Source organism: Dendropsophus ebraccatus, chromosome 4, assembly GCF_027789765.1.
Source record: "Dendropsophus ebraccatus isolate aDenEbr1 chromosome 4, aDenEbr1.pat, whole genome shotgun sequence".
NCBI classification, from domain to species: Eukaryota; Metazoa; Chordata; class Amphibia; order Anura; family Hylidae; genus Dendropsophus; species Dendropsophus ebraccatus.
Window position 1 is genome coordinate 135,864,039 of NC_091457.1, and position 22,351 is coordinate 135,886,389.

The following is a 22,351-nucleotide window of genomic DNA, read 5'->3' on the forward strand; positions in this document are numbered from 1 at the left end:
AAGGGGGGGCCTCGGGGCCCCCCCTCGGTAGCGGCTGTGACCGCGGTAGCTACGCCACTGATACAGAACAATCCCACTAGAGTACTAGGTTACAAACATATGTAAGGCAATTTAAGTATTCATGAAGAAAACTCTAGGGTTATCTTTGACATGGTTGTGCCCGGCTCTGCGTGGGCGTTGATTTATTTAGTCCCGGATGTTTCCAGCAACAGACGGTACTACCAAGCGTATTTGTCACTTTATCTGTAATTAAAATGAGCAAATAAACAGTTGTATCACAGATCTTCAAGGAGTTATCGGACCTTTAAATATAAAAGCGATCTTCTCTTAAGAAAACCAACTTTAGGAGTCTGATGTGTCCTTAACTCAATGTCATTATCATTTACTTTGATTTCAAACTTTATCATTTTGAAAGTTTTCAAGCATAAGATCATTAGAAAGAACAAGAGCAAAAGGAGAGCGTAAAGAAAAGCATCATTAAATAGAAAGTCTGAACAGTGCCTTGTGTGCCTCGAGCAAGAAGTGATTTCATTTGCCGTTAACTGGCTGACTGGTTTCCCATACAGCGGAGCGGGATAGACACATTTTATCCCGCTGACTCCGTCCACGTTTCCATCAGAAAGCCACATAATTAAGTACCAGATCTTGCAGTCACAATGCAATGGGTTGGAAGATAAATTCAACTTCTTCAGGTTTATCAAGTTATCGAGGGCTCCAGCAGGGACGACACTTAATAGGTTATCCTGTAGATATAACTCTTCTGTTTCCTTGGGTAAGGATGGAAAGGACTTCAGGTTCTGGGAGCTGCAGTCCACCCGTAATGCATTATTACTCATTTGGATACATTTACATTGTACAGGGCAATTATTTCCATTGACGACTGTCAGGAACCAGGTCCCTAGAAGTATTAGGTTTGGACCAATCACCATCCTAAAAAGATGATTAAAATAAGAAAATAGAATCTGTTAAGCTTCGCCTCATTTATGTGAATTCTAATATGTTTTAAATGAATTCACTTACCAAAGATAACTCCTTAAAGCGATTCCCCAGAAGTTGAAAAAAACATAGCTGCTTTTGTCTAGAAACAGTGCCACTCTTGTCCTCAGTTTGGGTGTGGTACTGCAGCTCAGTTACATTACAGTGAATGGAGCCAAGTTGTAATGCTACACACAATTTGTGGTCCTCTTTTTGGAAGAAAGCAGCTATGTTTTGTATTTATTTTATGCTTGATAATTCCTTTTAATACAGAATAAAAGCTCTAAAGTCTTATTTACTAGGTGTCTTCACTTACCTGCAAACTGCTGTTAAAGGGGTAGTGCGGCGCTCAGAAATTATTCACAGAATAACACACATTACAAAGTTATACAACTTTGTAATGTACAGTATGTTATGTCTGTGAATCGCCCCCTTCCCCGTGTCCCACCACCCCCACCCGTGTACCTGGAAGTGTTGGTGCATTATACATTACCTGATCCGTGTCGAGGGCCGTTCACCATCTTGTGCCAAACGTCATCTTCGGACGGACGGCCGAGTCGCTGCAGCCCGTCCCCCCTCCGCCGCGTCACAACTGTGCTAAGCTGCGATTGGCTGAGCACAGTTATGCTCAGCCAATCGCGGCTGAGCGGCTGATGACGCGGCCGCGTCATCAGCTGCTCAGCCATGATTGGCTAAGCACAGTTATGCTCAGCCAATCGCGGCTGAGCATCGATGACGCTGCAGAGGGCGGCCGGCATTCGGGACAGTCGGAGCTGTTCGCCGTCCGCCCAAAGAAGACGTCACTCGCTGAAGATCGGAGACTGGTGTCAGGACGTGACAGGTGAGAATAGCGCACCACACTTCCGGGTACACGGGTGGGGGTGGTGGGACACGGGGAAGGGGGCCATTCACAGACATAACATACATTACAAAGTTGAATAACTTTGTAATGTGTGTTAGTCTGTGAATAATTCTTTACTGCCGCACTACCCCTTTAAAGTAGAGAGCCCAAGACAGAACATGGGAAGTAGGGACGGAGCTTAGCTAATGCTATACACAAGAGAGAGGGAAAGAGCCTGGGCCATTTGTGAGTCTTTTTGCCGCTTTAAAGTTCTAGGCAGCTGTCACTTGTACCCCTGCCATGGCCAGGGGGCTGTGTGGTTGTGGTAGTATACAGCAGGTGGGCTTGGGTTCACTTGGACACTTGTCACAGTGGCCAGGAGTGGTATGACCCACCCCCGGACACTCGGGCATTGCACTTGAAAAAGAGGTAGCCCAAGTGTTAGTGTACAGAAGGTGCAGCGAAACAAAAATAAAGTCCAGTACGGAGGTTCAGTAAGATTCTTTAGCTTTCCAGCTTATTGTCTTACTGAAAATCAGTTCCTTGCTTTGGTAACTGTCCTAAGAATAAAGGAGAAGGATCCCTGGCGTGGACAAGGTGTACCCTAGAGGACAGTTCTCTCTCCCCCCCCCCCCCCCATAAGTAGACCGGTGCGGACGTGGGAATGTCGGTGCCGCAGACCCTATTTTTGAACTGCCGCCCAGTTCCCATGCACAGTGCCAGTTTATTCCTAAGCACCGGCCCGGTATGAAGCACTGGGGGCTGGATGTGACTAAACCCCCTACCCTCTGTGACACGGCTCCATTAGAATCAAGGAGCTTTGTCACAGAGGGGAAGAGAGATTGTCACACTGGGGGCTTTTGAACCAACCCCCAGTCAGTGGTGTAGCTACCATAGAGGCAGGGTAGGCAGTTGCTATGGGGCCTGTGCAGGAGGGGGGCCTGGGGGAGAAGGTAAGAGCGAGTGTCCTTCTGCTTAACCTCTTATGTACTGCAAAAGGGTTAACAAAGAGAAGACAGAGATCTCTGCTTCACTGCACTGATAACCTTCGACCTCTGTTCTCCAGCTGGCAATCAAGTAGGAAAGGAAAACATGCAGAGCTCCATGCAGAGGTTAGGGGTTATCAGTGCACCAGCAGTAAAGCATGTATATATATATATATATATATATATATATATACACACACGCAGTGCTTTGTGTTGTGCGTAGTGGAGGGGGGCCCCTTAAACATTGTTGCTATGGGGCCCCGTTAATCCTAGAGTTAAAAAAAAAGGACCACTGCACCAGCGTCCCCGTGCTGGTCTCCTCTATTCATATAAAAGCAAGCCCTTTAAGAGCTTCTACACAATCACTGTGACAACCTTATCTAATAATCTAGATATATTGTCAGTATATATAAGAGACGATTTAGAAGACCTTGCTTAAAGGGAACAGGATATTGTGTTATTTACTTTTGAAATATCCTTCCCAATAGACAGTAGATTGCTGAGAGTGTAATGACGGGTTGCTAGTTGTGAGGGTTGGGAATGACTCCGTAATTAAACAGTCATATAAAGTTGAGGAGTTACTTCCATTCTGCCGCATTTAACCTTCCCTGACTTACACGTGTTTAGCTGTATATTAATTGCCTCTCCTTCTCATTGTAGTTCTCTTACCCAATCTATCTAGGAAATCCATTGACAGTGCATATTAATTGTCACATTTTTGCTTGCACGTGGCTATTTTGCAAAGCCTGTTAAATTGTAAGAGGTAAAGTTGGAAGTTAAATTTATGGGGCGTGAAATTAAAAACTGAAAATTTAATAAGGCAAATATAACATTATATATTTAGATTAGAGGTCGGTTTTCTTAGTGCAATTTTTTTTCCTTTCATTTTTCTTATTGGTAAAAATATACAATAGTTAAAGTAAATGGTATGCCACAAGTGAGAATTCAACCTTAGTATGAATAGTTCTTAAAGGGGTTGTCTGCTTTAGGGGTGGTCTCTTTTTTATCAGCTATAATCTGCTGTGGAGCCTGCCAATCACTATCCTACAGTGCCAAGGGAACCTAAAGGGGATTGTGGATAACTTAAGGCCCTCCTAGGAACACCCATTTCCAACATTTGGCCCATGTTAAAGGGCGAGCAATCAGCAGACAAACAATAAAATGGTGCTCACTTGCTATAGGCAATGTAAAATTGCCTTTACATATTGTAGACAGAGTTGTTCTGGTGATATAAAATCACCATCTTCATCATCAGTCACATGGCAGTCAGTGGTTATAAGTCTTCCCATGTCATAGCAGTGGAGAGTGCATCACAGCACCATGTGACCAAAACATATCCCCCTTCTTGCTCAGCTCTTTCCTTCTGGGGTTATGTGGACACTCAGGGGGAGATTTATCAAACTGGTGTAAAGTAGAATTGTCTTAGTGGCCCCTAGCAACCAATCAGATTCCACCTTTTATTTTTTAAAGAGTCTGTGAGGAATGAAAGGTGGAATCTGATTGGTTGCTAGGGGCAACTAAGCCAGTTCTACTTTACACCTTGATAAATCTCCCTCTCAGTTTTTGTGTCTTATGTTCAGCTCCAGAAAAAGAAATTTTTCATGCCAAAAAAAAGGAAATTTCAGCCAGTTTTTTTCCTGCTGCTTTTTGAACCTTTTTTCCCACCATCTTGAAAAATGTTTTTAAATGTTTTTGTCCCAGCCTTTTATGCTACAGTAAAGGATATTATGCACTTTGCAAACTATTTTTTGGACATTATCAACACAACAAATGTGTCAAAAAATGTGTCCAAAAACTGATGTTCAGGGCTGTAATGGCCAGATAAACAACCTGGCATTAATTTTACTGTGTGTGAACATAACCAGTTACCAGCTGTAACTCTTGTGCTAATGGGATTTTCCTATCCAACAAAGTCCCCTATGCACAGAATAGGGGGCAACAATGTGATCGCAGATAACGATCTACGATCTCAAGAACAGGGATCCGAGTCCCCCATAAGAATGAAGCGATGGGATGCACATAGCATTAGTCCACTCTAATGTGAAACTTGAGTCACCATTTTTGAGATCACAGGGGGCCCCAGCAGTCAGCCGCCCCACCCCACCCCATGATGACATAGATATCCCCTATGATGTGTGTGACTTCGCTATTCTGCAGAGGCATAATAAAAAGAACACCCTTCACAGGTCAATTTATGCACAGAAAAGTTCCACAGCATGTGGATGAGACTCTACTGTATTCTGAAAATTAAGTCTCCAAAGAGACAACAAGGGAGGAAACTATGTACATGTATTGTATATGGATATGAAGGTATCGTATACAGGGCAGTTTCTAATGACGGGCAGGTCGGGTGACCGCATGGGGTGCTGACAGCTAGGGGGGCTGGTGGCACCCCCCAGGACCTCGCTCAGCAGCGATGACACCAGACAACACTCCCCAGACTGCACTCAGCTGAGTGTCCATCACCTGCCCATGCTAGGCCTAATTTTAATGCCAATCACTTATCTATTTTTTTATAGGATGATTCATTTAAAAAAATCATATTGCCCATACAGTACGTTTGCTATAAAATGAGAATAAAATGCAACCACATGTTGTAGTGACATGATCTGTTTAGATACTGGGGGCCCTTGAGATCATTTCCTCTGGTGGGCCCAATAAACCCTAGTCAGACACAGGTCCCCAAATATAGCTTCATAGTTGATAACGTTAAAATGCAAAAGTCGACCTAAGTTCAACCTATAAGCCTACTGTATATATCCAGAGGAAAGCAAAAAAAACCTTATGAAGTAGAAGCCTATTGTCCCATACTACGGCGGGAAAACCTTTACTAACTCCAAATATAATATGATAAGAATAAATCACTGGATCCAGAAACCTAGAACCCATTACTCGTAATATTATATTTTTAAAGAGAAGCATTCAGGCCCCTCTTAAACTTGTTCACTGAACCAGCGATCACAACATCACGTGGAAGAGAGTCCCATAGTCTCACTGCTCACTGTAAAGAATGCCTATACGTGATGATTTTTTTCCTCTAGACGTATATGATGCCCCCTTGTCATGGTTATAGACCTAGGTGTATCATGAGATTGAGATCATGTAGCCCCTAGGCCATCTTTTTCCAAACTAAATATCATGCACCTTTCATAGTAGTAGTCTACCCATGGGGCATAGTGACCTTCCTGCGGCTCCAAAGCCTCTCTATACTACTGAAATTACATCCCAGGTGGACATTAACATTTCTTTAACTCCTATATCCATAGACCGATGCTTACTAGCGGATTAATTATGTCAAGGACTGTTAGAGCGGGAAGGTTTTCCCTTGAGTTTTCCAACTAATATTACAAAGCCATATGACTGGGGGGGGGGGGGATAATATGTCCCAAACCCACACATACTCAGATATATTCATTTTCAATGACACACCAGTGATGGCTAGTACATGCTTTACATTACCTCTAGTTACTGTCTGAATCCACATAAGCCCATGTCTACACGTCGTTCCCATCCGCAGAGGCTGGTAATTGTGGTTCTCCAATTCTCCGACCAGTGGATGGGGAAGGAATCCGGCATTAGTGCACAGTGACAGCTCTGTATCCCTCACGTGTGTGACAGCTGACGTGACATGTCCTGTTGTCAGGGAGAGATAAGCGGCAGTGGTCAGGGCTTCTGAAAACCCAACAGCAAACTAGTGTTCAGAACTGATAAGAAGTCAGCAAGATACCGCTCCGGAGCTGAACACACAGGCAGAACGATACATTCAAATACATTTACTTCTCATAAAATTATTTCAATGCAAAGACTATAACTTTAATGATGTGGTGGAAAATGCCATAGCATTATCTTTACTCACTACCGGCTGACTTCTCTACATGAATATACACTGACATCATGTACAATATATTTAAAGGGGTATTCCCATCTGACTTGTAGGACTGGCCAAGTTAATTTTCTCTAGCAAATACTTTCATTTAGCAAGTTTGACATGGCTTCAGTCACATCTGCATCATGTCCCCCTGCGGGATCTATTGACGCCCAACAGACCCTACTGAATGAAGGATCTCCAGGTTCCTGTTTTGGTATCTGTCTTTTGGAGGACATAAATAGTGATGCATCCTGTGCTGTTTTTCCCATCAAATCTCGCAGAACTGGCAACAGAGGCTCTAATGCAAATGTGATCAGAGTTATCCAGGAGCAAAAAAAAAATGCTACTTTCTTGCAAAAACAGTACTACAATTCAGCTCCATTCACTTCAAGAGAAGTGAGCTGCAAAACCCACACCCAAGGGACAAGAGTAGCACTGTTCCTGGAGGTCTATGTTTTCTAAGCCTGGATAAGGCTGGGTTCACACTATGTTTTAGCAATCCGTTTCTCTCATCCGTTTTTGCAAAAAATCAGTTATTTGATTTGATCAAAACGTATCAGGTTTTTTTTTTAAAACGTACACAAAAAACATAGCTGACCTTACTTTTGTGTACGTTAAAAAAACTGATGTGTTTTGATCTGTTTTTTTTTTCTATAATGGAAGTCAATGGAAAAACGGATAAAATGGATGCACACAGATGCATCCGTTTTTTCCATCTGTTTTCATCCCTTTTTTTGGGTAAAAACAGATGGAAAAAAAAACGATTTGCAAAAACGTAGTGTGAACCCAGCCTAACTCATTTACTTTAATCTTTAATACAGTGGCAGCACAATGGCGCATACACACAGCAGAGCAGTGTACACCGAGACAGTGCTGCAGCCTATATTTCAGTGTCATTTGTTGATTTTTGAAATCTTATCTACACACAGCAGACATTTTTACTTGGCAGAAATTGACCTGTGGTGTTTTTTTTTTTTTGTTTTGTTTTTATAGTTTACAGCTGGTCAATCTATGTTGCGGATTTCTTTATTAAAATCAGTGGGTAAGGAAAGATCCACACCAAGTCTGCAGGTCTGCAGGCCTCTAGGCCTGCCATGTAAAGTATCTTCATGTTGTAATTGTACTGACCCAGATAAAGATATATATCCCCAAAAAATAATAGAAGTTAAAGGGGTAATCTGGTGAAAATATTTTTCTATCAAATCAACTGATTTAAGAAAGTTGTATAGATTTGTAAGTTACATTTATTTAAAATTTATATTGTTTCAAGTACATATAAAACAATAAAGAAGCTATGCTTACCTCTCCGCACTCCCCTACAGGTCTGCAGTGTCCCCTGGAGACTATCCCACCTCCACTTCCAAGACTCATCTTGGAGGTGACAGCCCACTCAGCCAATCACTGGTGACAGCCCACTCAGCCAGTGATTCCCCTAAATGAGTCTCAAGAATGGAGAGGGGTGGCATCTCCGAGAGGGGTGGTGAGCAACGGAGTCCGGGGGCAAGTTATCCACGCGATTTCTGTATTGTGTAAGGGCCCAAATACAGACCCATACAGACCTCAAATCTATTGACCCATATGAAGATTTTTTTTTTTTAACCAACTCCAAATACCCGTTCCTCAAATTCCAGTACAGACTAGAAAAGAAAAAGTAGTTCTATACTCTCTATACATATTTACTATACTCAGTTACATTTTACAGTCCCCACACGGCATTACAGCACAGCTTTACACAAGACTGCACATGGATGACCACAGAAAAAAAAACTTCCTTCAAAATATTGGCTAAGGACTAAGTTGTTTGAGGTCAGATCAGTACCGATATACCTTATAACTGGGCCTGACACAGTTCCAGGGGGAATACAGAGCTAAGACCCAGCAGCTCATGTAGCTAGCCAGCAATCACATGATTTCCAAGACAAGATACTGGAAGTCTTATGGCTTCTGCTAAGCTGTATATATAGCTCTCAATAAGGATTATGTATACCGTGATTGGGAAGGCAGGGTTGGCAATAAACCATCTCCGCCTTCTCTCTGGAGAGCTCTGTTGTTGCTGACAGCTTCTTCTCCTCTTTTGCATCGGCACAATCCCACAATACTTTGCAAGGACATTCAAGAACTTCACCAGACAGGATCAGGTGAATGTTTAGTCAGATGACAGTCTACAAGTGTTTTAGCTATACATTCATAAAACATGGCTTAGGGGATAAACATTGATCTTGGGACGGTCCCTTTAATTGTTCATATGCTTTTTTGGGAATTGTAGACCATTGTGCTTTGCAGACCAGCTTTAATTCAGATACATTGGAAGGTTGTTTAAAGGGGTTATCCAGTGCTACAAAACATGGCCCCTTTTACCCCACTCTTGTCTCCAGTTCAGATGTGGTTTGCAATTAAGCTCCATTTACTTCAATGGAGCTGAGTTTCAAACCACACCCAATCTAGACATAAGAGTGGTGCAAAAGTGGCCATGTTTTTGTAGCACTGGATAACCCCTTTAAGCGTAGCTGCTGTATGTCCTGCAGGAAGTGGTGTATTCTTTGCAGTCTGAGACAGTGCTCTCTGCTACCACCTCTGTCCATGTCAAGGATACCACCTCTGTCTGATTTGATACTGCTCTGGACAGTTTCTGACACATACAGAAGTGGCAGCAGAGAGCACTGTGTCAGACTAGAAATAATACACCACTTCCTGTAGAGAAGCTTGATTTACAAATCTGTACAACTTTCTGAAACCAGTTGATTAGAAAACAAATTTCCCTCTGGAGTGCACCAGCACTGCTTTGCATATAAAACCCCACAAGGAAATGCAGTGCTACACCTGTGCTGTATTCACTATAGATTCACCATAGACTGGGGTCTACCAATCAAAATGTAATGGAATAACCCATTGACTTGCCATCACTTTTTGAGATGAAATATTCCATTTCACATACATTTTATGATGTACTGTAATGACTTCACACCATATATCATATACAGAATAATTTTAGCCCCATGCAGCTAATACTAAAAGAAGGGAGCTCACAGCAGATTTATACAACTTCTAATTGACTTATTTTCATCTGTATATATCTGTATACAAGGTGCTCCCCCTAGTGGTGGCTGTTGGTAGCTACTATGACTGCTTACACTGGGTGCTTTGCTTCTACAATAAGTAAGCCACTGCTGCACAGACTCTGAAAATCAACTTGTTCCATTCCATAACAACTTTACTAACACCTTCCAATAATCAGACCCATGTACATTTTACATAAAACATTGCATTTCTGCATACCATAAGTGCTGCAGAATCTGTTGGCGCTATACAAATAAATAAACATTATTATTATTATTATTATTATTATTATTATTATTATCATTATCATTATTATTATTATTATTATTATTACAGGATCCATATGAACTAATAGGAGGAGATACAGGAGGAGACCTAGAGGAGGAGATACAGGGATTGGACTTCTGCATTCTAGATTTTAGCCGGGTACTCAGTTGTTGGGGCTCTAACTATGTAACATTTACCAGTTACCCTGTCAAAACGTGATAGATATTAATAGAGAGGTAAAATCAGTTTTAGTGACACAGACCACTATGTCCTCCCTTTCCCCTAGGTATATAGCTCCATCATTGCCTTAAAGGCATGAAGACTACAGTGAAGGTATAAGATTGTAGAGGAATCTTGCACAAGTAAACTAGTATCAGACACTAGATGGCACACTTGAAGCATTTGCAGGAAACCTTGCACTATTAAAGGGATTATCCAGCGCTACAAAAACATGGCCACTTTCTTCCAGAGACAGCACCACTCTTGTCTCCAGCTTGGGCGGGGTTTTGCTGCTCAGTTCCATTGAAGTGAATGAAGCTTAATTGCAAACCGCACCTGAACTGGAGACAAGAGTCGTGTTGTCTCTGAAAGAAAGTGGCCATGTTTTTGTAGCACTGGATAACCCCTTTAAGTGCCCAACCCAAGCAAATGGCACTCATCAAGAAGAATGTTTCCTCATACTGCAATTTCATCCAAAATGAGAGGCGGACTGGTTACTAACCCACCCAGCAAACTTTTTCCTTGAAATAGGGTTATCCTTAGATTATTCCATACATCCTTATTCTTATCCTATCTATTGGCGCCAGCACAGCTGCTCTGTATTGTCATTCAATTAAGATTTCCCGTTTTATATCTATAGCGGCATCATGCCTCCACATACATTTTGGAACATTTTCTCAACTAATAACAGTTCTTTTCTTACCTCCATAGTTCAGTAGCAAGATGTGTGTGGTAAGAAATGTCCCGCAGGTTCAGGTTTAATGGTTTATTGATCGAGTGATTTATTACATCATACCTTAGCATTCAGCAAATCTGACACCTGCACTAAATATCTCGGAGCAAGACTGATATATGCAAATGGATAATGGCACAATATAGAATTTCGATAATGAATCGCAGCATCATGGAGGATAGAGAATACAGATATTTATACGTGGACATCTGGATATGGATGGATATCTAGCTGCTGGGGCACTATAACTGCTGTCATACCTAGAATAAGAGGCAACTTTAGGAGCTGGGACTTGCCTTAGACTATCTCCATATTGGTTTGTCTCTCCCAGTGTATAGAATACAGAATGTACAGTTTATTAGCTGACTGAATGGCTTGACTAGCAGGAGCTGAGCTAGCAGACATGGAAACTGTTCAGAGACTTGGACTGGTTTAGGTCCATCCGTTTCTAGGTTAGAAAGGAGCTGGACTAGGGACTTCTGTCATTGGTTCAGAAAAAAGAAAACATAAACAGCAAGGGCGCTCACATGTGCCACTCACCTTGCAGAGTCATGTCGTAGAGGAGCTGACGCCACCTCCCGAAATATACTCCAGGATTCGGTATAAGCAAAGGTGCAGTGTCTCAGAACAGAGTCCTCTGTCTTTTCTAACAAATATAGGTTGTTACTCCTGTCACCAGATGTCACTGTTCTATTGTACAGCTGATGGTCTAAAGCAGGGGTTGGGAACCTTTTCCATGTCGAGGGCCGGTCGGGCATTAATAAAATCATTCGAGGGCCGCATACTGTGCGCGGCAGTTAGTAGCGTGGGTTTGCAGCACCCGGGGCAAGGCAAAGTATTGTTCCCCTAGTGCCCCTGCTATTGCAGTTTAACCCCCAGTGATGGCCCTTGTAGTTTAGTTTACCCCCCAGTGATGTCCCTGGTAGCCTAGTTAACCCCCCCAGTGATGTCCCTGGTAGCCTAGTTAACCCCCCCAGTGATGTCCCTGGTAGCCTAGTTAACCCCCCAGTGATGTCCCTGGTAGCCTAGTTAACCCCACCACCACCACCCCCCAGTCATGTCCCTGGTAGCCTAGTTAACCCCCCAGCCATTTCCTTGATAGCCTAGTTAACACCCCCCAGTGATATCCCTGGTAGCCTAGTCAACTCCCCCCCCCCCCCTAGTAATGTCCCTGGTCCCTGGAAATGGGACAAGGATGACATGTTCCGCTCTGGTGGGGAAGGGGACAGCACTCACAGCATCCTCCCGTGTCACAGACACAGGAAGATGCTGTGAATGCCGGCTCCTGCTGCTCCACCAGAGCGGTGCGCACATGACAGGGAAGCCGCGGGCCGCATCAGGAGGTCTCAGGGGCCGGATGCGGCCTGCGGGCCGGAGGTTCCCCACCGCTGGTCTACAGCAATTCTTCTCAAACTTTTTCTGCTGGAGCCTCATCCAACAGACAAAATGATACCTAGGCCTCACCAGACTGACCAAGAGGATGTAGAGGCCCTTACCATCTATGATAGAAGTCCATGCAAATATAAAAACTATTACTCAGTCTACCCTCCATTTGTCTCCCAATCTCTGTGTAACATTAAATAAGTACAAAATGAGTCTATAATGTTCCTAAAGCAGAGATTTTTGCAGTAAGGGAAAGGACAGTGCTGCTTGTGGCCACTTTGTGAGAACTACCTCCCAAGCTGCACCTCACCAGCAACTAGGGGGCTCCTTACTGGTGAGGCCCACCTCACAGTTTGAGAAGCACTGGTCTAAAGTATATAAGGGTTAACTGATGTCTCTATTTGCAGTGTCCCAGTACAGGTGGTTCCATTAAGTTTTGTTATACCTGAGCAAAGTATCTCAGTCAGGTATCACACAAAGGGGATAAAGGAGATGTTGTTATGTATTTTTCTCACTATGTGTCACTTTCTTTCCAGATGTATGTTATACGTGAAGCACAGCTGAAGGAGTAATAGGTTAATTGTTTGTCACATGTTCTGCTCTGTCCAATTACAGGTGCAGGTGTTTTCCTTCACTTTTTCCACCTACTTCACTTCTCTCTCCTCTGTCCACAGTCCACCAATCACCTCACAGCTTAGTTTACCCCTATAAAAGGGAGGTTAATGGGGGAATTTTTGTCAGTAGAGGTGGGGAGGGACTGAGACACTCAAGCAAGTGCATTTTTTTTCTATGCTAGTAACTATTATTAACATGCAGTGCAGTAAACCCTTGGGAGGGGTAGCCGTCCTCTGAGGAAAACCTTGTCAACACCTGGGATCTCTTCACAAGTCAAGGGTAGTAACCACCAGTTAGGTACTGACCCCCGTAGGGCAAATAGCGTGAAAGCTGACATATCCTACTGTCTGCACAGCTCTTCTGGAAAGTCTTGGGAAGTCCGCTATGTCCAATTGTAAAGGCCTAGGGCTCGTATTACCCATCCTGGCACTCGGTGAACTGGTTAGGACAGAAGGAGGTCAGATAACACACTATCTAAACGTGAGTATGAGTGTTCTTCTCTACACCTCTTCTTCTTCTTCTTCTTCTTCTACACACTTTTCCAGGCAGTATACCACTACCTGGACAAGGCCAAGGGACCGCCGTGGCCTGTGATTGGCTGAGTGGCCTGTCAGCTGACAGGCCATTCTGAAGCTAGAGCGTGCAGGACCCGGGGTGGAAGACAGAGCGGAGAAGAAGACCTGACAGGTAATGTAATGCGATGTCCCTGCAGTCCTCGCTCAACGATCATAGGGCGAACTAGCAGATCGGCGCTTGTTTACATCGTTGATTGGGCCTTCCTTGGCCCGTGAAATAGGACCCTAAGTTCATGTACTGAAACCAGTTTCTATCCCCCCCCCAAACCCTCTGAAGTTTCTATGCAATGGTGCCGTTTTGTAATGCAATTTATTATAATCAGGATGTGTTTGTGACCAAAGCATCTTACATCCATGCATGCAGGGCCGTTTAAATACATTGGTGGGCCCAGTGCACGGCCCTCAAGAGTGCCCCCCCTCTCGACGATGCCCCCCCCTCACACGTTATCAGAATCGGAGCTCCACACACAGTATAATGCCCTGAAAGTGCCCCCACACTGTATTAAGAGCCTCGATAAATACAGTAGTTACCTTATAACTACAAGCCTATGCAGTTACATGACAGGTGGCATCTTCTCCGATCAGAGTCTGTCACCTTTTCTTTTTCTCTCCATCCAGCCTGGGCCACCTTGAAGTCTTCTCCTGGCTGTGAATCATCTCTCCAGAATCTGCCACAGAAACATTTTAGGCTCCAACACATACAGTAGTTAGGTCCCCTGTACCCCTATAAAGTAGTTGCACCCCTCTGTGCCCCTATATAGTAGTTACACTCATCTGTGCCGCCATAATTTTAAGGTGTCCCTTAGGTATATAGACCCCCGTGTGCTCCCCCAGTTATATACAGCCCTCCTGTGCGCTCCCCCAGTAGTATATAGCCCCCTGTGCACTCTCCCCAGTAGTATATAGCCCTCCTGTGCGCTCCCCCAGTAATATATAGCCCCCCCTGTGCGCACTCCCCAGTAGTATATAGCCCCCCTTTGCACTCCCTAATAATATATAGCCCCCCTGTGCGCTCCCCCAGAAGTACATAGCCCCCATGTGCACTCCATAATAATATATAGCCCCCCTGTGCACTCCCCAATAATATATAGCCCCCCCTGTGCACTCCCCAATAATATATAGCCCCTCTGTGCACTCCCCCAGTAGTATATAGCCCTCCTGTGCTCCCCCAATAGTATATAGCCCCCCTGTGTGCTTCCCCAGAAGTATATAGCTACCCTGTGCACTCCCCAATAATATATAGCCCCCCTGTGCGCTCCCCCAGAAGTATATAGCTACCCTGCGCACTCCCCAATAATATATATCCCCCGTGCGCTCTCCCCCAGTAGTATATACCCCCCCGTGCACTCCCCCAATAGTATATAGCCCCCCTGTGCTCCCCCAATAGTATAGAGCCCCCCTGTGCGCTCCCCCAATAGTATATAGACCCCCTGTGCTCCCCAATAGTATATAGCCCCCCCAGTGTGCTCCCCCATAAGTATATACACCCCCTGTGCTCCCCAATAGTATATAGCCCCCCTATGTGCACTGCAGCGGTCACAAGAGGCCGCACTACCCTTACCCTGGTGCTGGCGCCCAGTGACGTCACTCGGCGCAGACACCAGAGGGTCAGTGCAGCCTCTTTTGACCGCAGGAAGTGCAGCCACCAGAGTGACTGACTGGGAGGGAGCCAATGGCTCTCTCTCTGTCAGTGCTGCTGAAGGTAGCTATGAGCGCTCATTACGAGCGCTCCTAGCTACAATGTACAGTGCAGCAGCGGGCGGGGGTGGCCCTGCAGGGGGCGCCATGGATGGGTAAGTAGATTACTCATTCATGACGCTTCCCTCTAACAGGCTGGTGGCCGGAGCCCTGTGTGACCGCAGTGGTTGCACATAGCAACGGCCGGCCTGCTCGGGGGGGCCCTTTAACCAGTGGGCACGGTGCACGTGCACCATGTGCCCTCTGGTTAAAGCGGCCCTGCATGCATGTAACACTGGGTATAGTAAAGACACAGAGACACAGAGAAATGCCGCCGTATGACAAGCAAAGCAGACTTTACCAACACAACAACCTTATACATATCATTCAGGACAAGATATGGACAAAATGGCTTATGCTATCTTAACATACTATCTTTTTTAGGCGAAAAATGTCCCTTATTTTATTTACAATGACTGCCATTAAAAATTATCATGATCATTATTTACGTCATTATAAAATACCGTCAGTTATTTAAAAAACATCAGCCGTTATTTTGTCTAACAAGACGTTGTGTGAACATAGCCGAAAAATGCTAAATATTCCCACCATTAGGCTATGTTCCCACAAAGATATGCCTCGTGCAGCCACAATGTGCTAAAAAAAAAATGCAATAACATAAGCTATCTGTAAAAGAATCCATAAAACAGAAGATCATTGCAAGGCAACGATTTGGTTATTTTGCTATTTTAGTTTTTACACTGAACAAATTGTTTCTCGGACAGTTTTATAGACTTTCCAGCTCGGCTGTGCAGGTGCTTTCTGTACGCTTGTGATACGTCTATATTGAGCTTCTATCACTACGTGACGAATACAGTATGATTACAGCTGATCTTATTGTGTTGTGTCTATCCATTCTAAGTATAGCACTGTCAGTAATCAAGTTCAATAAAGCCTTTTTTCTGTGCTTGTTCTGCCGTGTCTGTTGTGCTTCTCATGCATCTTAGACTAAATGTAGTATGGTAGCTGGGAAACTGATTCTATGCATGAGCTCAGTCTGAGAGCTGAGCAGTAAGATGGATGGAATGTAAGGACCGGGATGCTTCCATGGCAACATTAACGCCATATCTATTTGAAAGGTGATAAAAGAAGAAGAAAAATACATATTCCGGCAACAGACACCATCTATCCAATATATTCATTGTATGTACCAGCAATGGTGTATGTGTTTTTTATGTTATACCTTTTGGGGGCCAACCTTCTTGACATGTCCTTGTAACTGTTGGATTGATGCTAGAAAACATCCACATGCCACATCCACACTAATTCTCCTATGTGCCAAATTATATATAAATTTCTAATATATTATCCCTACTCTCCAAGAAGAGCTAAGGCTGTATCCATGTTTTCCAGGCAGCCTTAGGGCTGCATTCAACTTCTTCAAACAATAATGAACCCAAACCAAGACTAGACAGTCTTAAAATGATGCTGGCAGTGTTAATTATTTCCCCCAAAGAGTCTAGCTTTTCAGTAACAATAGGTAGTTTAAAAAGGAATATAGATACAGTATTAATAATATTATAATATATAATATTAAATGCTTCATAATGTTTGTTGAATACTTTTAAGGGTCATATTACATGGCCCAACGCCTCCTGTAAGCAAGTGCGATCTGTTAGATCAGTGCTTGCTTACAGCCTATTATGCGGCTCTATGATCATTTATCAAGGGCTGCATGGACATAGTTAGCGACGTCCATGCAGTCGTTGCCCTTAAACTGTATACATTACCTCTTGACTGTTCTTCTGCCCTCTGCTCACTTCCCAGAGCCGCTAGATCCGGGAGCACCGTGGCCAGTGATTGGCTGAGCGGCCTGTCAGTTCAGAGGTCCGCTCTGAAGCTAAAGCAGTAGCTATGGGAAGCAAGCAGAGGTCCCGGTCCTGTAGAGAGGTAATGTATACAGCCGTCGCTATGTGTAATAGTGATGCACAGTCAGCAGCCAATGATTTTAGGTCTGGACCTAAAGACATAATCAGCCGATTACACGGAGTGATAATCACCCAATATCGCTCTGTGTAATAAAGTCCTTATCTACCATTTTTCATTGTTCTCTCCACTTTCCACATTCCTATGGTATTGTCTACATCTTATGTAGCTACAGTAAAAACCTTTTGGGAAGCTGCAGATAGTGATCTACACATAGAATGGCTAATGGTATCTGCTTCCCAAACTAGATCAAAGTTAAAGTGTTCCCATCATTAAACTTCTGACATGCCTCATGTCCGAAAGATCAGTAGAGCAAGTGGGGAGAAGCTCACACTTAAAGTGACTCTACCCACAATCTGACCCCCCCCCCCCCTCCCCCCCAAACCACTTGTACCTTCAGATAGCTGCTTTTAATCCAAGATCTGTCCTGGGGTCTGTTCGGCAGGTGATGCAGTTATTGTCCTAAAAAACAACTTTTAAACTTGCAGCCTCATGCCAAACGGGAGTATCTGTGCCCTAACTTTGCACCACCCCTACGTCCCTCCTCCCCACCCTCTCCATCATTAGGAATGCCACTGGAACATTTTCTCCATGCTGAAAATTGCACAGGTGTCTTAAAGTGACACTGTCACCCCCTTTTGTGCATTTTGACATCTCTACACAGGTGTAAAGGGTAAATTTAGCTGTTTTCATACCTTATTTTATATCATACGTCATGGTGTTTGTTTAAGTAAAAAGTCATCTTTTATGAACTGCAGATTGTGTTAAGTGGGCGGGGCCACGCGGCATTAGCGCCACTTAGCCCCGCCCGCAACGCCACCGTTGGACCCGCCCCCTTGGCGGCCATTGGTGGGCCGACCTAGAGGGGGTGGGGCCTAGACCTTTAGGCCAGCCTGTTCCAATGGCTGGTGAGGGGGCGGGCCAACTGTGGTGTTGTGGGCGGGGCTAAGTGGCACTAATATCGTGAGGCCCCGCCCACTTAACATAATCTGCTGTTGATAAAAGATGACTTTTTACTTGAACAAGTACCATGACTTATGATATAAAATAAGGTATGAAAACCGCTAAATTTACCCATTACATGTGTGTAGAGATGTCAGAATGCACAAAAGGGGTGACAGTGTCACTTTAACGATCCAGCCCATGTGCAGGGCTGACACAGGTGGGAAATAGGAGACAATCTGCCTGGAGCATTCCTAATGATGAGGAGGGTGGGGAGGAGGGACAGAGAGGTTGTGCCAGCTTAATCCATAGTCACTCTAGGCCACGGCCATTGGGCACGAGGCTGCCAGTTTAAAAGTTGTTTTTTTATGACAATAACTGCATCACCTGCCAAACAGACCCCAGGGAAGATCTTGGATTAAAAGCAGCTATCCGAAGGTACAAGCGGTTTGGGGGGGGGGGGCAGATTGTAGGTACAGAGTCGCTTTAAGCACTTCTCTACGCGCAGAGATCTCTGCCTAGCTTCTCTGGGTGGCCTCATTATAAGTCTACGTGGCTATCCAGAGAAGCTGTCTCCGAGACATGTCAAAAGTTGTTTTTTAATGATAGGGATTTCCTGTGTATATTCCATACATATCCAGATAGGAACACCCCTTTAAGCCAGTAGTATCTTGAAGTTGGTCTTCAGTGACAGAAGACATGTCTGTACCATATTATGATCCAAAATAGATATGGAAAAGTCAACTCACAACACTGCTCACCATGCATAGACAATAGAGGAAAGATACCCAGCAATGCTCATACTTGTATACTTTATTAATTTTCTTTAAAACCAAGAAACATCTTAAGCATTTGGAGGAGAATAATCCTTAGTCTTGGATGACGGAAGACATGGCTGTATTATAGTGCATGGAGTCTTATCAGGGCCCCATAGCACCTAACTTTACCTCTGTATACTGCAGATTTCATGAATAAATGGAACCCTCATAGTGTAGACTTTTTGTTATTTTTCTTTCCAATAATGGCAAAATTGTCTCGAATTTACGTCAGCCATAACTTCACAAAGTTCAGAACTTCACAAAGTTACTTGACTTTTGTCAATTGAAAATCAATTTATATCCGAATAATAAAAGTTTATTCCTAGACTGTGCAAAAGACTGGCATAAGCGGAACTGAAGCATAGTAAATGACATTAGCAATACTGACGTAGGCAGCTTCACTTTCCATTCTCCTGGCTACAATAGCAAGAATGGGCTGTGAGTGGTGAGATATTCTTCACAGCTGTGTGGGTGTATTTGTATAAATGGCTTTTGTGTTATATTCTATGTGTGACCACCGTGTAATATCATGCTGCGCAGTCTGTCATTTATTATGCTCCAGACGTGACGGGTTTGTCAATTTATTCTGTTACAGTTCCGTGATCTCTGTCTGTGTTCAGGTGTCGTGCAGAGATTTGGAGCTCTTGTTCCTATCCATTAACTTGTAAATTATAACAAATACTTGTATACTGAAGCACCGGGCGCTCCGAGATAGAAAGATTGTATAATTAGCGCATAAATATGTGCACAAATAAACCAACACAATGGTGCATTAAAGTAATTAACTGTTTTGACGAGAAAAAACTAGTACAGTGTGCGGTACTGGCGGCGGGTACGCGCCCTCGGCTGTGTGTTCACGTGTTTTGCATTGCTGATCGTACTTGAGGGCCAATTGACAACCAGGCTAGTAATGAATGTTTAGAAAGTAGGATGGAGGCTCAGGGGATCTCCTTTATGGTGTTACATATTGAACTTAGCAGTGTATAGTCACTGGAGACAATTCCCACGTCTTCTTGATACCACAGGTATATTTAGGCAGTCATTCGATAACATTCAACATAAAGTTCTGGACTGTTATTAGATTCAGATATTCAACACATTCCCACATACATGATCATGGCTAAATATTCATACTTTATACTTACTGTGAGGGGCAATTCAGGAGGCCCCCATACATATTGTCCAACAGTCCTGTTTAGATGAAACTGCATGGGACCTTTAGGATTTAATATAGTAAAGGACTTTAGTCCTTAGGTTATGTTCACACCACGTAAGTTCCGCGAAAATCACAGCCATTGTTGCAACGACCATAATTTTCACTGAACTTACGTGGTGCTGCAGGCTGAAGGGATCCCATACGGAGTGCATACACATGGTCAGGCCTGTATTTAGAGTTCATGCTGCCCTAGGCACTTTGCACGCAGAGGCGCCCCCCCTCACCCCCCCCCCCCCCCGCCGCGCCGTTACTTTACATGCATGGTATATACCCTGGCACTTGGGTGCCGCTCTGCTTGATGCCCGCTGTTCTCATCAAACAGACCTGATGGAGGAAGGAAGGAGGCCGGGGGACTGGTTCTGTCCAGTGTTGGACTGGGGTACCTGGAGCCACCAATATACAACCAGTGAGACACGACATGCTGACCCCGCTCCTTTCCTGAATTCATCTGTATCTGTGACAAATCTCAGAACACCCTCCATTTATACAGCTCTCAGGGTATGCTGGGAGTTGTAGTCTCTGAGAGGTCAACCCTGTAATAAATCACTGTGTGCAGAGGCTCCTGGTGGCTGCAATCTGTGGGTGACAACCATCAGCCCTGAAGGTCCAGTAATACATCTGTCTACAGCGGCAGTTATCATAGGATTGTACTACTGTACTACAACTCCCAACATATCCTGAGGGCTGCAGACTGTCAGTACATGCTGGGAGTTGTAGTGCCTGCAGCTGTTGTAGTTGGGTCCTATACACTGAATGCTTTGTGGCATATAAGAATAAAGAGATCTGTGGGGGCTCAGTGCAGGGAAGTGACCCCAGAACATCACTAATAGGGGATAGAACAAAAACATCTCCCCCTATCCCTATTAGTGATGTTCTGGGGTCACTTCCCTACACTGAGCCTCCACAGATCTATGTATTCTTATATGCCACAAAGCATCCAGTGTATGATGCACCTAAGACCCAACTACAGCAGCTGCAGGCACTACAACTCCCAGCATATCCTGAGGGCTGCAGACTGTTCTGGGAGTTGTAGTGCCTGCAGCTGTTGTAGTTGGGTCCTGGAGGCGTTGTGGGAGATCAGAATACATAGATCTGTGAGGGCTCAGTGCAGGGACATGACCCCAGAACAGCACTAATAGGGATAGGGGGAGATGTTTTTGTTCTATCCCCTATTAGTGATGTTCTGCGGTCACTTCCCTGCACTGAGCCCCCACAGATCTATGTATTCTTATACGCCACAAAGAATACAGTGTATAATGCACCTAGGACCCAACTACAACAGCTGTAGGCACTACAACTCCCAGCAAGTACTGACAGTCTGCAGCCCTCAGGATATGCTGGGAGTTGTAGTGCCTGCAGCTGTTGTAGTTGGGTCCTAGTTAAAAAGTTTGCACTAGTGTACTGTAGTGACCCTGGGGCTGTGTCAGTACACTACCGCAAACAATAAACTGACCCTTATAGACCCCAATGGTACACAGGCTCTGCACACTATAGAAGTGATTACAGTGCAGTTACTAATGACTCACAGGTGACGTCTTCTCCGATTGCCGTCGCTAACTTTTTGCTTTCTTCTCCATCTGGCGCAGCATCATGAAGACTTCTCCGACCACAACTTGTCTGCAGGGGCAGCTGGGGGTGACTGGGGAAGGGAGGCAGCTGGGGGGGGCTGGGAAAGGGAGGCAGCTGGGGGTGACTGGGAAAGGGAGGCAGCTGGGGCGACAGGGGGACTGGGGAAGGGGGGCAGCTGGGGGTGACAGGGCAAGGGAGGCAGCTGGGGGGGACTGAGGAAGGGAGGCAACTGGGGGTAACTGGGGAAGGGAGGCAGCTGGGGGAAAGGGAGAGCAGCTGGGGGAAAGGGAGAGCAGCTGGGGGAAAGGAAGAGCAGCTGGGGGGCAGGGGACCAGCAGGGAGGGGCAGCTAGGGTGGCAGGGGAGAAGCTGGGGTTCAGGGGGGGCTGGGGCTCAGGGGGAGAGGCTGGGGGTCAGGGGGAGCGGTAGGGGGGCAGGGAAGAAGCTGGGATTCAGGGGGAGAGGCTGGGGGTCAGAGGGAGAAGCTGTGGGTCAGGGGGAGGGGCTGGGAGGCTGGGGAGCAGCTGAGAATGCAGGGGAGAGAGGCTGGGGGCAGGGGAGAGGCTGAGAATGCAGGGGGGAGAGGTTGGGGACCAGGGGAGAGAGGCTGGGGTCAGGGAAGAGG

The 22,351-nt window shown here is 44.9% G+C and overlaps 1 protein-coding gene across 1 annotated transcript; it reads right to left on the reverse strand.

The window, feature by feature from the left end:
- Positions 1-227: 227 nt before the first annotated feature.
- Positions 228-6,357, reverse strand: LOC138789966 (platelet glycoprotein IX-like). The gene is made up of 2 exons (XM_069968843.1): positions 6,262-6,357; positions 228-930 (listed from the first exon to the last, which is right to left on the reverse strand). Exon 2 carries the CDS (start codon positions 927-929, stop codon positions 294-296), a length of 636 nt encoding a protein of 211 aa, XP_069824944.1. The 5' UTR covers position 930; positions 6,262-6,357; the 3' UTR covers positions 228-293.
- Positions 6,358-22,351: the final 15,994 nt, after the last annotated feature.

Coding starts and splice junctions, on each gene's coding strand:
- LOC138789966 (XM_069968843.1), bottom strand. CDS start 929: ATGGTGATTGGTCCAAACCTAATACTTCTAGGGACCTGGTTCCTGACA.